The sequence below is a fragment of the Pyrus communis genome, chromosome 15 (genome assembly GCF_963583255.1).
Source record: "Pyrus communis chromosome 15, drPyrComm1.1, whole genome shotgun sequence".
Classification (NCBI taxonomy): Eukaryota; Viridiplantae; Streptophyta; class Magnoliopsida; order Rosales; family Rosaceae; genus Pyrus; species Pyrus communis.
The window spans coordinates 4,010,192-4,026,197 of NC_084817.1; the positions used below are offsets into that span (position 1 = coordinate 4,010,192).

Sequence of the window (16,006 nt, forward strand, 5' to 3'; positions counted from 1 at the left end):
CTAATAATTTTGTTTTATTTTTTGACAAACAATAGCGTTAATAGGATAAATAATTAATATAAATTAGTGTAGAATATCAAAACGCTTGTGGATATTCTATTACTTGTCAAAAAGGAAAAATTAATACTTGAGTTATATCCGTCCCTTATGGATAGGGTCGTCTTCTTCAACCATGAGTTTTGGACTCAAAACGCTCTCTTCACTTTTTAATTGTAACTTAAAAATAGTAATATTACTTCTAATATTTAAATAAAAAAAAAATAAAAAAAAAGTACTCGAGTTTCATTGCGTACATAAGTGCGATCTCATTGGATAGAGTGAATACGCTCTATTAGTGCACCCGCGTTTCAATTTTCCTTTCCGCAGTTTAGATTAATTTAGAACAAAATAACATTTGTAAAAAGGAAAATTACAACTGCATCAAATATCAACACTGCAGTTAAGCGCGGCTACAACAGGCCGGAGAGAAGTATTTCATTTTCTCAGGTGACATGCGAACTCAACCGCATGCCGACGACGAGATTACAGGTTTATAGGCACCATTCTAACTTCTATAAGGCACATAGGTGGTGCATCCGTTCCTAACCTATTTATCATATTCTAGTAAAGACAGTAACTGCATAAACATCCTTGCCATCGTTGAATTCGAGGGCAAGATGCTTCACTGCAAGTCGGTTTTTTGTTTCTGTTTACCGAATGGCAAATGCTGTGGTTGATTACGATGGCACGATCAAATGCTAGAAATCTGAATGGTACAAGCAAACTAGGCTCGAATGAGTTATAGGAGTCCGGCAGAGAGGGCATTCTGGCTTTTCATTGCACCATTCCATAATGCAGCTCCTGCAAATAGAGCATGTTATTAAACCAGGGGGAGAGAGAGAGAGAGAGAATAATGAAAATGAAAACTTGACAGTACCAGCAAAATACGTGACCGCAAGGTGTGGCTGTTGGGTATTGGCGATTACTCAAACAGAGTGTGCATTTGCTGGTCCCGCTGGCCTGAGACTAGAAGGAGGCAACAAAATCGAGTAAGTCAACTACATTATTCAAAAGAGATTTCATGATAGTTATGCTTATGATTTCCAGCTTTCGAACCAACTTAGCAAGTTGTTTTGCAGTATTATTTGCACAAACTTATAACTTCGTATTTTTGTTTATGTTCTCGGTTTATCTTATAGAAGAACACGCCTAGGCAACCAAAGGGAAAAATAAGAATTCAACCACCCTCAAAAGAGAGAAAAAGTTTGGAATGTATACCTCTGAAGCTGAAGATTCAGAGACCCAACTTCCCTTGGCAGCATCCACAGATATCAAATTACCTTCCTCATTTAACACAGGCAAATCTCGACCTATAAACAATCAAGGTTACATATTGCAGTTGTAGCTACAAAGATATTCAATGACATGTATTCTAACAAAAATTGGCAGCACGGTAAACAATGTTTGAAGTTAACATTGTCGCTTTTTATTTCGGCTCAACTTATTCTCTTACCTAAGATATGCAATATTACTTTCACAGGCTGAATCAAGATAATACATATAAAAAGGTTACAAACATACTGACCTGCAGAAGTTTGGTGTGTACCAAAAGTCTGACGAGCTGAACTTGAAATAGAGGATAAATTGCTGCGCCTCAGTCCTTCAGCAGCTATGATACAAAGCTGAATCAATAGAAATACGCCTAAAATTTGGTATCTGCATGGGATCCAATCAAACGAGTCTGAATTTTATGGATAACGAATTGCTATACAATTAAGAAGTGCTCAATCTGTTTTACTTTTATAAATCAAATCAGATGACTGCCGATCCTTTCAATCATCAATGTGAAAACTACGAGCACCAGAATGCTAAGATATGCTCAATCTGTGATATATATAGCTCATAAAAGAGAGCAAGTGCAGGTGAAAGAACTTGCTGATACTAGCAGGAAGGAGTAATCAACAAATGATAAACCTTTTGTGAAAACTTCTTACAGAAGCAACTAAAGGATACTCCATTAGAATATGAACTCCATACCTGGGCCTTTGGTTAGATGGTTTTCCGATGAACACATAACGAATACCTGCTGTTCGTTTTGATATATGGTAGAAAAGGCCTGCAGAGAAACAATGACAGCAAGAAAATCAATTTCTTCCCCAAGTTCACTATTAGAACTTACACTACAATACATGAACCCTCTAAATGCAGGAATCACCTTCAAAGTAAAAGAACATGAGGTTAGCACGAATAACCAATTGCAAAAATTCTCGAGCTATAGGAAGCACCTGGAGGGACCATCATCACAGATATGTTGACTACAAAAGGCATTCAATCCACATTACACGATCACCAATCGAAAGCAGTGACACAGAAAGATACCCAAACGTGATAGCATAAATTCCATCCAACAATCAACTTATAAATAAAGATAAGGGGTGGATAAGTATACCGTAGGCCATCGCCGGACTAACGAAATCCATAACCCGTTGAACTTCTCTTTTAATCTTCTCAAAGCTGAAACAGATGGCCCAGATGTAGAGGCAGTTGAAGCATGAATAGTTGAAGAAGATTGAGCATCATTGCTCAATGAAGCACTGTAGCCATAGAGCACTTCGGAATCAGCAAGGGCTATGCCACGGTTAGCAGCTCTAGAGCTGTGTAGGGTGCATTCGAAAACAGACATGAGTACACTCACAGTCACAGCTTGCTAAAACTAACACCAAAATAACATAAGTAGATGATAAAAAGCGGGTGGGGAGTTGGAACCTAATTCGTTCTGCAATATAAGGAAGAGCTGTCTGGTACACAATGAAAAGTGCCCGCCTTGCCGGGGTCGGAGGCAGTCCATAAGGTCCTGCAACCTGAAAACACAAGTATCAAGCGTCAACTACACAAGTAACAAAGCAAGGCGCTTATGGCTCAATTGGTTAATAGCATTTATACTTGCAACCGAGGTCGGGTTAGAATCACCTAAGCAACTAATAAAACAAGGTGCGTAGCTCAATCGGTTAAGAGCATTTAGCCGAGCACATGTTCGGATCAACTACACAAGTAAGAAAGGAATTTCAAAAGTGAGATAATTAGAAGCCAAGTGGATCAACCTGAGTGATGTCGCAATACTCTTCCCCAAGTGTTTGCCGGCCGGACCCTGTTGTCAAAACGTAATAAAGCACTTGCCCAAGAAGCTTCGTCTGCCAAAACCCAAAACAGATAGAGTGAAGAACTCCATGGTTGGAGGCTAACTGTAAATATCCCAATTCCCAGGGGTTAAAGTTCAAAACTTTGAAAAGAACCCAACCTCGTTCTGGTAAGCTACAGCAACTCTCGTACCTAAAACACACAAAACGCCGAATGTTAGTACTGACTAGCTCAATTAAGACCTTAATTGAAATCGTAATAAGCAATTAACGAACCCAAGAGGTGGCGGACGGCGTCGCGGCAAGCGTCGTAGACGAAGGAGGCGTACTGGTCGTCCTTTTCGGCGGCTCTCATGATCTCCGGCTGAGCCGCCGGCGGGAACCGCCGTGCCGCGCCCGGGTCGCTGCTGATGCTGTTTGGACCCGGTTCTCCCCCGCTCGGGCCGGTTTGCTGCCCCGACCCAGGTGCCTCGTTCCAACCCATATGCTACTAGTGTCAGTAAATGCAATCTCAATTCCAAATACGGGGATCGTGAAAGGCTGAGAATTGAATTTGAAGAATGGAAGAGAAACACAGAAAAGACTGAGAGACTTTGGTTTTCGAGGAGGGGAGAGAGATGAAACAAGAAGAAGATAAACAGCAGTGCGACGTCGTATTGACGCAAAATGAGTAGCAAAAGTCGTCGGAATTAAAAAAGATCAACGCCGTTGCCGGGGATCGAACCCGGGTCACCCGCGTGACAGGCGGGAATACTTACCACTATACTACAACGACTTGGTTGTTGTAAGAATCATAAAGCTCATTTATAACCGCTAAAGTTAATCATGATTTATAAATAGCTTATCCTTTTAGTTTCTCTCTATTTTTTTTACAAAGGTCGGGAAGACTCACAGAGACATTTCAGCCTCCCCTAGCCAACATCGTGCAATTCACTAACGCCAATAATTGAACCCAAGATGTGCCGTGTGAAATCCGGATCTAGAATTCATCACCAACCACTAGATCACTTTGTGGTAGAATTCATTTTTAGTTGGATAGTGACATTCACACTCAACCCAAGAAAGTGTTATTCACATACTCATTGTCACGTCCCGATCCCGACATATATCCAAGATCGACACGTGACATCACCAATTACATGTGTATCTATCATACCCCGCCTCCGGGATATGGCAAAGCACAACTCGAGAATCGAATCCCAATAATTTTTTGTATACTTTATGGTTGCATCTAACTTCCTTATTAGATGGCCTACGTACCCTAAACAAGAATCAAGCCATTCGTGGTTCATCCTTCACTACGCTCGAACAATCATCACATAAATCACTATGTCTCAACATAATACCACACAATAGGCATGCAACATCATGAGGAACATTCGACGAAACGCAACATAAATCTCTAGCCATATTGGTTAATGAGTCTAATCATAATGACAACAATCACAACTAACATCATTCCATAATCACATCAATCAATAACACATACCATATACCGAAACGCAGGGTTAGAGCGACATAGTTCAGCCGAAGCCTACATTTATGAAGCTAAAATCAAATCCAAGGAACCAACAAGTCAAATGATGCGATTTCGGACCTCTCAATGAAGTCCATCAACAACGAGTTCTGGACCATTCAACGGAACCAAAACACTAAGTAGGATTTCAGACCGCTCAACGAAATTGCGAAGTACAATGCATATCGAACCACTCCATGAAATCTGAGCTGGATACGATTTTGGACCACTCAACGGAATCGCGGATCACGAGGGATTCCGGACCTCTCAACGGAATCCAGATGGAGCAGGGAATTGAGTTCCGGATCACTCAACGGAATTGAGCGGAAGTCCAAGGAATATAGCAACACTCGAAGAACAAGACATGAAACAAGTACTCAAAATACAAAAGCTCAACGAAACGAGAAATGGAATAATGATACGATATATGAAACAAGTCTCGAAGCAACAAACCCCATGACAATGGGTTCATGGTCCACTACCGACCCTTACATTTCATCACATAAGGCCAAACATACAGATCAACCACCTTCCACAACAAGTTTAATACACAAGTCAAATCACATAAAATAAACAAGCATAACACAATATGATGCCATCAATACGTAAATCGAGGTGCACGTCAATCGAGAAAGACATGTAATCATGCTAAGCCCAATAAGCTCCATGGAATCTCAACAACACTCTAAGATCAGCAACACGCTAGAAGAACTCAAGCTACTTGACTAAAAAACCAACCGTTGAGAATAGGGTCCACAACCCTAGAAATCTAAATCGGAAGATCTGCCATTCAGATTTCTAATCCATAACTTCTCAAGAGTCTCATTAGTCTTCTAGAACAACATACTAAGATTTCATTATGATCTAACGGTTGGATTTTCGCCAACCGCTAAGATTAAGTGGCGGTCAACGTTTGATTTTACAAACTTAGAAATCCAATTCAGGAAGATCCGTACATTGGATTCCCGATATGTAAGTTCCTATTGTCCTCAAATATTACGTACTATTGTGTATTAAAGTTTGGTGACGATCCAAAGATCGGATCGTCAATTCATATAATGACCAAGTGGCGGTCTTTATCAAAACTATAGTCATACGATGAGATTTCGTCAATCGGACATCACATATGGAATCAAGTTATCCAAATTAGTATAGGAATGGCAGGTGAGGTCTTGTCCCGCACGCCGTCGCAATCTGTGGTCGATCGTCCCGACTTGTCGGAAAATATCACCTAACTCCAAAAATTACCATATTCCATAGAAATGTAGAGCAAGTCAAAGGGAACAACTTTCATACCTGGGTCGAAGTCCAATTTGGCCAAGAAACCCTCTGAAAGTCCCTCGATCAGCTAAAAACCCTAAAAATGGTGGCCTTTGATCTGTAACCTCCGGTGCTCTGCCGCCCCCAAACCTATTTGGGCTTTGTTCCCTGCCTCACTAGGAGTCAAACCATAGTGGTAGTCGACGGTGTTGCTTTCCCAAATGGCAGAATTGCAGCTGTCTACCCCGTACACCTACCGTGAATTTCTTTGTAAAACGGGTACAAAACCTAGTCAATTCTTAGGTGTAAACTGATGAGGGGATGATGGTGATTAGTTTCCAGGTGATGGCAAACCTTAGATCACAGGAAAAATGCTAAAGAATTGCGTCGGGAATCACAATTTGTCGTTAGGTTCGCGAGTCCATCGGTGACCCGACCCATTGAGCTTCCACTACCCCTTCTCTCTTTCCTTCCTTTCTCTCATTTCCCCTTTTCCCATTCACCCATCATCTTCCCCCATTTTATAATTGGCTGCCTCCTTCATTTCCTCTCTCCTTTCTCTTCTTTTCTTTTCATCTCAGCTGTCCACGTGTCACTTCCTCACTGCTCTAGATTTTGCTGAAGCCTTCTAGAAATGAAGGTTAAATTTACTAAAAAATGCCCTTGACTTTAAACGTTAATAACTCATTCGTGATATCTCCAAATTGCGTTCCGTTTACGCTCACGCGCTCGTATCAACAACTATCCAAATACATAAAGATAAATGAAAAAATACATATGCATCAAATATGTCCTAAAAAATTCTGTCCATTAAGGGCGTTTTCTTCCTTTTACTAAAAAAATTATGCGCCACAAATGTAAACACGTTGAAATTAATAATACAAAAATATGTAATTTTAAATAGTGAAATCCGGGAACGGGATTTCACACTCATTTATTTCTTAGACACCCTTGCTAATTTTTTGTTATAGATATTTTTCAATTCATTCGATTTGACGATAAAAAATTGAGAAGGTATGTGAAAAGTTTCAAAAGAACCGCTATCTTTGATTTCTACTCTCAATGTCAAACGAGCTCTTCGTGGCATGCGTATGTAATGTTGATCTCCTGATTCACATTTCCTTTCTATACATGTTGACAGTCTAGACTACTCCAATTTACAAAAATGGTAATGCGCAAGAAGACGAGCACATTGCATATCCAACTAGCCTAAACTCACATTTTTGGATTCAAGATTGCAAATTACCCCATTAACCTGTGTTAATTGACAAATACATGGTCTTGGATTTGCAGCAATAACAGATGTGGATCACTATAGCAGGAATAGACTTCAAAGAGGATGTTTATATGATGAGGTCACAACTTGAACTTATTGCCTTATTCTTACAACTAGCCTTCATGCACACGCTCACACGTGTGCATAAGACATTTTTTGAATCACGGCATACTATGCGCGGTTTACACGTTTTAATTGTATTTATATGCGTAAATTGATAAAAAGAAAGTCAAATATTTGAACTAAATGAATTATCTTCGATCATGCTAGAAGAAACCCTCATAAACCAATTAAAGCAGCTGAATTCACATAATAAAATCGGTCTTCATAGAATTTACATTAAGATATTTAATAAACAATTGATTGAATCACATTATTACTAGCCCATTGTGAGGCTAAGCTCACCCCTCCCCCTTAGTGTAAATAATATCGTTTATTGAAAAAAAAAAAAAACAATCATTTGACAACTAATTTAATCACATTATTATCTGCGTGCGAAAGATCTTTTTTATAACCGGCATTAAACGCCTTTTAAGATGTTTTGAACGTGTTTAAAAATAGAGAAAATAATATTTAATAAACAGCTGATTGAATCACATTATTGCTAGCTCATTATGAGGCTAAGTCCACCTCCCTCCCCTTAGTGTAAATAATATCGTTTGTCAACAAAAAAAAAAAAAACCAATCATTTGACAACTAATTTAATTACATTATTATCCGCGTGCAAAAAACCTTTTTTTATAAACGACATTGCACACTTCTTAAAATGTTTTAAACGTGTTTAAAAATAGAGAAAATAATATTTAATAAACAACTGATTAAATCACATTATTGCTAGCTCATTGTGAGGCTAAGCCCACCCCTCCCCCTTAAAAAAAAAAAAACAATCATTTGACAACTAATTTAATCACATTATTATCTGCGTGCGAAAGATTTTTTTTATAACTAGCATTACACGCTTCTTAAGATGTTTTGAACGTGTTTAAAATAGAGAAAATAATATTTAATAAACAACTGATTGAATCATATTATTGCTAACCCATTGTGAGGCTAAGCTCACCCCTTCCCCTTAGTGTAGATAATATCGTTTATTAAAAAAAAAAAAACAATCATTTGACAACTAATTTAATCACATTATTATCCATATGCTAATGACTTTTTTTATAACCGGCACTACACGCCTCTTAAGATATTTTGAATGTGTAAAAAAAAAAAAAACAATCATTTGACAACTAATTTAATCACATTATTATCTGTGTGCGAATGACCTTTTTTATAACCAGAATTACATGCCTCTTAAGATATTTAGAACGTGTTTAAAAATAGAGAAATTGAATCACATTATTGCTAGCATATTGTGAGATACAAATTAAAAAAAAAAACACAAAAAAATATATTATTAAAAAAATACTGTTAAAATGACGAAAATGCCCCTACCATATTTAATGCATTATTTTGGGATGCCTTTGAAGTTTTTTATCTTGGGACATTTTTGTCCAAATATTTTTGTTGAAGTTTGGTGACACCAAAATCATTATTCACCTTTTCCTTTTTCTTTATATATAGATTGAATTGATTTAACCATTTTTTATGAGAACCTTCATAAAAAAAAACTTGGAATAAGTTTATTTTAATAAAGAAAATTATGTTATAACTTTATTTAATGAAAAATACTTAAATTTTAATGAAAAACTCTTAAATTTTAATAAAAATGACAACAATAAAAAAACTTAAATTTTAATGAAAAAAACATAACTTTAATATTTAAAAATAAAAAATAAAAAATGATGCACGGTCTCACACAAACTGTTTATGAAACTTACTACACTGTTTATGAAATTTAATGGTACTATACTGTTTATAAAACTTAAAACTACACCGTTTATGAAACTTAACAATATTACACTGTTTATGAAACTTAACAGTACGACATTGTTTATGAAACTTTCTATACTATTTAAGAAGCTTAATGATATATACTCGTCTCAGATTTTCAAGTTATTTGACCAAAATGCAATAAAATAAAATATAAAAAAACATGATAGAAGTTAATGTCTACACCGTTAAAATCATGCATAACTAATAGCTCAATACCATTACTAGAAAAATGGGTGATGAGTCCAACAATGTTGTCAATTATATTGCCCCACCCCTACCCCAAACCAACCCACACCTAACCGACTCCCTCCCAACCATACCGTTCCAGATTTGGTTCTATTTGGTTCTGAATAGAACGTAACCCACTTCAATTTAAAATTTTAATTTTAAAGAAATATAATATGCTTGGATTATGTCAAAGGATTATACAACTGAAAGATTAGTTAAATGCTCTTTGCCCACGCCTTTACTTAGGTTTTTTTTAGTTTTTAGTTTTTAGTTTTTTTTTCTCTCTCTTGTCCTTATTTTTAAATAAAGTTATAGGATAATTTTTAATTAAAACTCAAAATTTTAAATTTTTTTTAATTAGTTTTTCTTTTCTTTTCCTGATCAAACTCAAGACTTGCTGACTTTTAGTCGTACTACAAAGCCAACAAGTTATAAGAAAGGCTGTCATTGAACCATTTTCTTCAATTAACAAATTGAGTATTCTCTTAAATTGAAGCAGGTTTCAGTTACATAAAATGCCAAGCTTGACAAGGTAATGAGCCCGGGGTTAGAAGAAGAGCTAAACAAGAATCTGGAACCTTTTAAAGGCAGTTTTATATACCCTTTTATTTTCTTAGTTCAAATGATTTTACTTGAAATTATACCGTTGGAAAAGCACTAGAAAGTGTTTCTGGTAATCTGAAAGCACTTTTAAAATTCAAAAGCTTTTCGGAATCAGCCCTTCGATGAATAGTGTTCTATGTTTTCCCAAACTACGACCGGGATTGAACGAAGATTGTATGACCCGAGCCTGGCCAGGAGTGCGTTACCCGGACGGGTAGATTTGGCATTTCGAGGTTGAGAAAACCAAACCGGCAGAAGGAACTCCGCCGCCAGTGGGGGTACTAGCTAATCTTTGTCACAGGTTTCGTAATTATAATTTTTCAGTTTAATAAGTTCGAGGTTTTAATTTTTCTTGTTAGAACAGTTGAAATCAGGTTAAACCATTTTAATTTTCTCCCAAGGATAGTCGGAATGATTCCCTTGTGGTCGTAGATTTTTAATTGCTTAGGGTTTCAGTTCAAGTTCAGTGTCCATGCATGTCAAGTCCCTGTAAGGACCTGCATGAAATGGAGACACTAAGGTTGCGGCGTCGAATGATTAGTTTGAGACACTGCAACCAGAACGTACCCGTTTTTGAGTCCTCTTGTCTAGCTTTGGTTGTCCATGAATAAGTGAGAACCGTAGAAATAATCTCTGCGACCACTTCTTATTGCAGGAACCAGGGGATCCAGGGCCAGCGAGATTGGTGGGGTACTTCATATTGGGATGGTTGATATTGTCCATCGCCCTTAATCGATCGAGCCCTTGATCGTTCGAATAAGTTTGTGGCAAACTTGCAGTTCCTGTCAACGTCTTTCTTTGCAGCTTCTTAATTGTGCAGTAGTTGGTAAATATTGCTGCGTTGGACTGTTGGGTTGCGACTGCATTGGGTCCAATTGCATCTTCCTGGGGAAGGAAAGTAAATATCTGACCTGAAAACAGAAAGAACAACAGTTTACTATTAGCGACGCATTACCTTAGTGACGGAATCTGGCATGTAAAATCCCTTTACAAATTGGTCTTTGCCAGGCCGAGAAACCAACGCTAAAAACATGAAATTCTTACTATACTCATCAATACACATTCACAAAATATGCAGTATAATCTTCCGTTTTTAACATTTAAGTCCGGACCAAAAAAATTCTAAGGTAACTGAAAACTCCAAACAGTTTGAAAAAAAACACTTACAATAGTCCACGTGTAGAAAGCAAAATCCAACTCACTTTGTTCTAATCCCCCTGGTTTTATGGCTTCTATCTCTGTACCTTTTTTTTCCTCTGAAAGAGAACATACCTTCAACCGGCTTTAACATGTCTGCAAAAGTACGTTTCTGGATGAGCAAAAAGCATACAAGTCTATGACTACATCAAGAATTCCTGCTCTTGTTAAAACTTTTGTATGCTAGCCTCTCCCTCTATGATCAAGCTTAAAAAGTGAAGCGGTGGGTTAGCAGATATTAACAAATAGTTATTGTCCAAAAGCCGAATCAATCAGATCTGTTTCAACAAGTATAAACAGAGAATTGGCATTAGATCAAGAAGTATCCTACACAAGTCCGAGTTTACTGTGCACTAAATATGTTGCTTTCAACAAGTATAAGCAGGTTTTATCAAGAATGGAGCTAAAACTAACAAAATTAATACAATCTAACTGAAACGAAAGAGTACCATACAGAACATCAAAGTTTAGACATGCGACTTCATCTACACAATTTACCTCAAAAACCAGTCCTGATGTTTTCTAGTGTTTTCTTTTCTGTCTAGAATACTGATAACCTTCTCCACAATCTTCATCCGACCCACTAACCATCTTCCACCTGTCATGACTCCGCTCGTCAACATTACTCTTTCCACTGTGCTTAGAGTGTCTAGAACTGTGACTGCTCACTTTCCGCAACTTCTTATCGCTGGAACCACTTTGATCCATACCAGATCCTGAGTGGCTGCGATATTTCTGACTGTGCCTTTTGGATTCATGCTCAATCCCTTTTCTGTTATCATCTTTGGTATCTCGATGATGACTCCAACTGGAATCACTGCCACACTGCTCTCTTCGATCCTTGTGCTTTCTGGAGCTTCTATGGTGGTGTTTCTTTCTCTCTTCATGGCAACCGGAGCTACTTGGCACATCGTCTAATTCTGAGCTTGATCTTTCCGTGCAATGATACTGCTTCGGAGCTCTACCATCAACCACCAAATGGGAACTCTTCCACTGACCATCAACTGCGAGCCTGTCATCATCTGTGTGATTATGATGCCGATATTGCCTCTGGGACCCTTTAGTAGAGCCTTCCTCAGAGTAACTTATGCTCTTTTCCCTGTTTATACAAGATCTGTGGTCATGTAGTCTTTCTGTCCCATCATAGTAATGTCTCTTGTTTAAGTCATGGTCTTCGTCATCGTCACAATCATGAGATTGTTCTCTGATGCAGGACAAAACCACTCATTAGTCATTAAAATTCAGGTATATTAACTAACGATAATCAAAACATTATTTCAAATCAAGACAGCATCACCACAGACACATATCGACTCACCTCCTCAAATTCTCATTTGAAACTTTTCTTCTCTTTTCCCGACCATGAAGATCCAAGGATTCTGAATGACTTAAATGGCAGTCTTTGCTAGTCCCTGGAAGAGGAGCAACACCTCTCATCCTCATGTATCCACTGCAAGATGGTTTGGTGTCAAAGTCAATATAATACAATTGATGAAGAATACTTCACATGATTGAGGACCGATGATAATGAATTTCTTAGGTACAGCAATCAACTCAAGATGAAAATAAACATACCCAAAGGAAGGGAATGAGTAACACATTGATGGCATGTATGTAGGAACAGCATAAGGAGCAGGAGGGACCATATTTGCACCAAACATCGTCATCGCATGATTTCCATATGGATTTCTAGAGGGCATGGCACAAGGTGAGGGAGCCCCATTCCAGTATGGTGGTACATAACCTGGCATGGCTCCTGGAAATATTGCATTTCCTGATATCCACAAATTAGTAAGCATCACAGGCGACAGTTCATGGCAACTACAAATTAATGTGTGCAACTCCTATTTCATACCTGCATGAAGCATAGGATGTGGGCTTGAAGCAACTGGACAGTCTCTTATGAAATGGTCTGTAGAACCACACATGTAACAGGTACGTTTCCCCTGATCCCATAAAGACAGGTATAGACATTCAAACAATGCACCCCAAAAATTAAAAAATTTAAGTCACACAACCAAAAATAGCATTTGTTGTCTTAGCATTTGGAACCTAAAATAAGTTCCCAGACAATGAGTTACTAGAAGTTTGTTCCAACAAAAAAAAAAATGAGAATTTTCACATATCTACTTTCACAATGGATACCTTTCTGTGCTTTCCATTCTCCAAGAAGCTCTTGTCACAACCTGGTAAATAGCAAGATTGTCAGAAAAGGTGATACATGCCAAAACAAGAATCGGATAAAGTTCCAGCAATGTCACAAAGGACCAAGTTAAATACTACCTTCTGAAGAAACCCAAGGTGGCCTTTTTTTCGTGATTGCAGGTTTAACATCTTTTTTGAAAGGAGGGTTAAAAGCAGATTCTGCAAAGAAATGATTAGATCCTGTCCCTGTTTCAGGAGAATGAGGCACCTCTGGCTCTCTGTGTAAAAAATTATTGCCGCGAGACACATCTTTGGCTTGAATTCCAGATTCTCCATCTGTTTTTACATTAATAACTAGTTAAACACAGGAGCAGGGTTAAGGTAAGTCAGAATAAACATATACGAAACTCCTACCTGGAGCATATTGGCAACAATCATTATCTGAAGCAGTGATTAAATTTTGGGATTCTAGGAAATGCTCAATTGCTTGCCTAAGAGAAACATTCGGCAGCAAATCTTCTACTCTGCATTTGGTTGAAAAACACTTGGGACATCTGGACTTTTCTCGCAACACTTGAGAAATGCCTGGACACAAAAATATGCATAAGTTATCACATTCAGATTACAGCCCAGAATTACTAATACCTAACACACAACCTCTCACAAAAACTATCCTAATACCTAGCACCCCATCTCTCACAAAAACTACCCAACAGTAAACCATCAGATGGAAACCTATCAGACCATAGACTTACATTTCTCACAAAAACTATGCTGGCAGCATGGTATCATCACAGCCTCCTTGAAATATGCATTGCATAGGGAGCATTTCAGCTCTGTTGACAAATTAGCATGCCCTGTATCTAGGGGATTCGCACTGCCCACCCTTCATTTACAAGAGATTAAACAAGTCAGACCATTGAGACCGAAGAACCAGAAAAACAATAAGACGATACAACAAATGCATATCTTACCTTTCCACATTCATGTCATCTTCTTCAGGCTTTGATTTTGTAGGCACTATGATTTGTTCAACTCCACTGTGTGCATGACCTATATAAAAAAATTCAGAATGGTAAGCATAGGCCTAACCCATGAAAAGACTAATACAAGTAACAAACATAGGCCTAACCCCTGAAGTTTGTAATCAAATCACATACCTCCTGGAATAGCATCACTAATGCCACTTGCTTCAAGTTTCAGGCATCCTCTCACAGCGGGCTCCGAATACCTAATACAAATTGAAATAATGCACAGCATAAATACCAAATATTTACCAAACATTCATATATCCGAAGTATTAAAATAAACAATCATACACCATTAGGGAATAAATATTAAAAGAACCAATCAAACCTTGTGATGCAGTTATCGCTATTTGGTTGATAATCATAGATGAAGTTATCCTTCTCTGGATCCAAATCAGAACTGAAAACGGTTTCTTTAGGAATGGGATACAAGTCAACCCCAAAGTCATCAAAGTCAACAGTCTCAGCATTCTGCGAAACACCAAAGACATAAGAGAAATTAAATAAACAATCAGGCAAACATATAACAAGAGCTTCAAATGTGACTAAGAACCATCCAAATGCAAGTCTGCAACTTCAAATGCGAGCGCAACGTTTAAGAAACAAACCGCTGCAACAAGTGATTTATCGTCGACAGAGTCCTTGCTATGAAGATTCTGGCACGAGTTGAAGTGAGGCCTGTAAAAAGATCATAAAAATAAATCGAAATTCCGAGACAATAAGCAAACTTTCGGCGCCAATTAATATGCATCCCAATAAAAAACGTGCATGGATTCTATAAAGCAAATAGATAGATTTCTTACAGATCCACATGTACTGATCCTGCAGGAACTCTCTTAATTATCACGCTTGAACCACACGGAATTTGAATATTCTCGTCGTTGTACTCTGCAATCAATCCGAAACCGAAAGGCACATGAAAACGTAGCTAACAATATGCATAAACCCTAATTCCAATTCCATTCAACCAAACACAAAAACTGTAATTCTAACGCGTTTCCGAACCAAACGGACAAAAACACAATTCCAAAATACTTCATGTCCAATTGTAACGTCTCAATCGATATTTTCTCGGCAACCAAACACAAAACAAGAAACTGAAAGCTAAAAACGCTATTGATAAAGATAAAGGGCGGGAGAGAGCTGACCTTGACCGGTTACGGCGTCAGAGAAGAGGAGATCGGAGTCTTGGCAGAGGTTGAGGTTCTTGTGGCGAATTACCTTGGATTTGAGATCACGAACGGAGATGGAGGCTCGGCCGTCGATGGTGACCGCGTCGAAGTTGACGGAGCTTCTGAATTTGAACTGGATCGCCATGGCGGAGAAGTCTTGTCGGTGGAGTCAAAGGCTTCGGATCATCAAGTTGAAAAGTGGAGAGAGAGAGAGAGAGAGAGAGAGAGAGAGAGCGAGGGTTATATACGGGATTTTGTATGAAAGTTTCAATTGCTTAGTGCGAAGGTTATGATTTGGGCTTACATTTTGTTTAACTAAAAAGCCCAAAACAAAACGTTAACCTAAAGAAACAAGTGAAGGTCCAAAGCAAATTTTCGTTAGAAAAAGTTTCTAAAAATTTGATTTGAAGTTTACAAAACTGAAAAACGTTAAAAGAAACAAAAATGTTAATCTTACCATCTAGTTGTACCATCATTTTTACTATCTCTCTAATGAAGATGGGATCCACATGCGTTAGTGAACCCTACGTCTATTAAAAAGATGGTACAAGTAAATGGTAAGTGTAATGCTACTTTAAAAGAAATTA

At 37.9% G+C, this 16,006-nt stretch overlaps 2 protein-coding genes and 1 non-coding gene across 6 annotated transcripts; all 3 read right to left on the bottom strand.

Annotated features, from left to right (window-relative positions):
* Positions 1 to 327: 327 nt before the first annotated feature.
* Positions 328 to 3,892, bottom strand: LOC137718338 (peroxisome biogenesis factor 10-like). Of its 2 annotated transcripts, none has more exons than XM_068457868.1 (11): positions 3,393 to 3,892; positions 3,278 to 3,309; positions 3,081 to 3,170; positions 2,746 to 2,840; positions 2,429 to 2,633; positions 2,195 to 2,264; positions 2,017 to 2,095; positions 1,565 to 1,695; positions 1,258 to 1,349; positions 917 to 999; positions 328 to 840 (listed from the first exon to the last, which is right to left on the bottom strand). In XM_068457868.1, the coding sequence occupies exons 1-11, from the start codon at positions 3,598 to 3,600 to the stop codon at positions 738 to 740; spliced, it is 1,188 nt and encodes a 395-aa protein (XP_068313969.1). In that variant the 5' UTR covers positions 3,601 to 3,892; the 3' UTR covers positions 328 to 737. The 2 variants fall into 2 exon arrangements, with proteins under 2 accessions (XP_068313969.1, XP_068313968.1); XM_068457867.1 differs by having other exon boundaries at positions 917 to 1,005; positions 3,393 to 3,891.
* TRNAD-GUC (transfer RNA aspartic acid (anticodon GUC)) lies at positions 3,820 to 3,891 on the bottom strand. The gene has a single exon. It is a non-coding gene; the product is annotated as a tRNA-Asp (tRNA).
* A 5,691-nt stretch (positions 3,893 to 9,583) lies between the features above and the next one.
* On the bottom strand, positions 9,584 to 15,648 carry LOC137718267 (E3 ubiquitin ligase PARAQUAT TOLERANCE 3-like). Of its 3 annotated transcripts, XR_011065865.1 has the most exons (17): positions 15,396 to 15,648; positions 15,051 to 15,135; positions 14,856 to 14,925; positions 14,576 to 14,718; positions 14,380 to 14,450; positions 14,194 to 14,272; positions 13,975 to 14,105; positions 13,634 to 13,804; positions 13,358 to 13,555; positions 13,220 to 13,260; positions 12,930 to 13,020; positions 12,650 to 12,848; positions 12,393 to 12,524; positions 11,573 to 12,278; positions 11,045 to 11,170; positions 10,445 to 10,788; positions 9,584 to 10,374 (listed from the first exon to the last, which is right to left on the bottom strand). XR_011065865.1 is itself a non-coding variant. In XM_068457787.1 (14 exons), exons 1-14 carry the CDS (start codon positions 15,562 to 15,564, stop codon positions 11,597 to 11,599), a joined length of 2,262 nt encoding a protein of 753 aa, XP_068313888.1. In that variant the 5' UTR covers positions 15,565 to 15,648; the 3' UTR covers positions 11,177 to 11,596. The 3 variants fall into 3 exon arrangements, 1 of the variants encoding a protein (XP_068313888.1); XR_011065864.1 differs by having other exon boundaries at positions 9,584 to 10,788; XM_068457787.1 differs by lacking the exons at positions 9,584 to 10,374; positions 10,445 to 10,788; positions 11,045 to 11,170 and having other exon boundaries at positions 11,177 to 12,278.
* Positions 15,649 to 16,006: the final 358 nt, after the last annotated feature.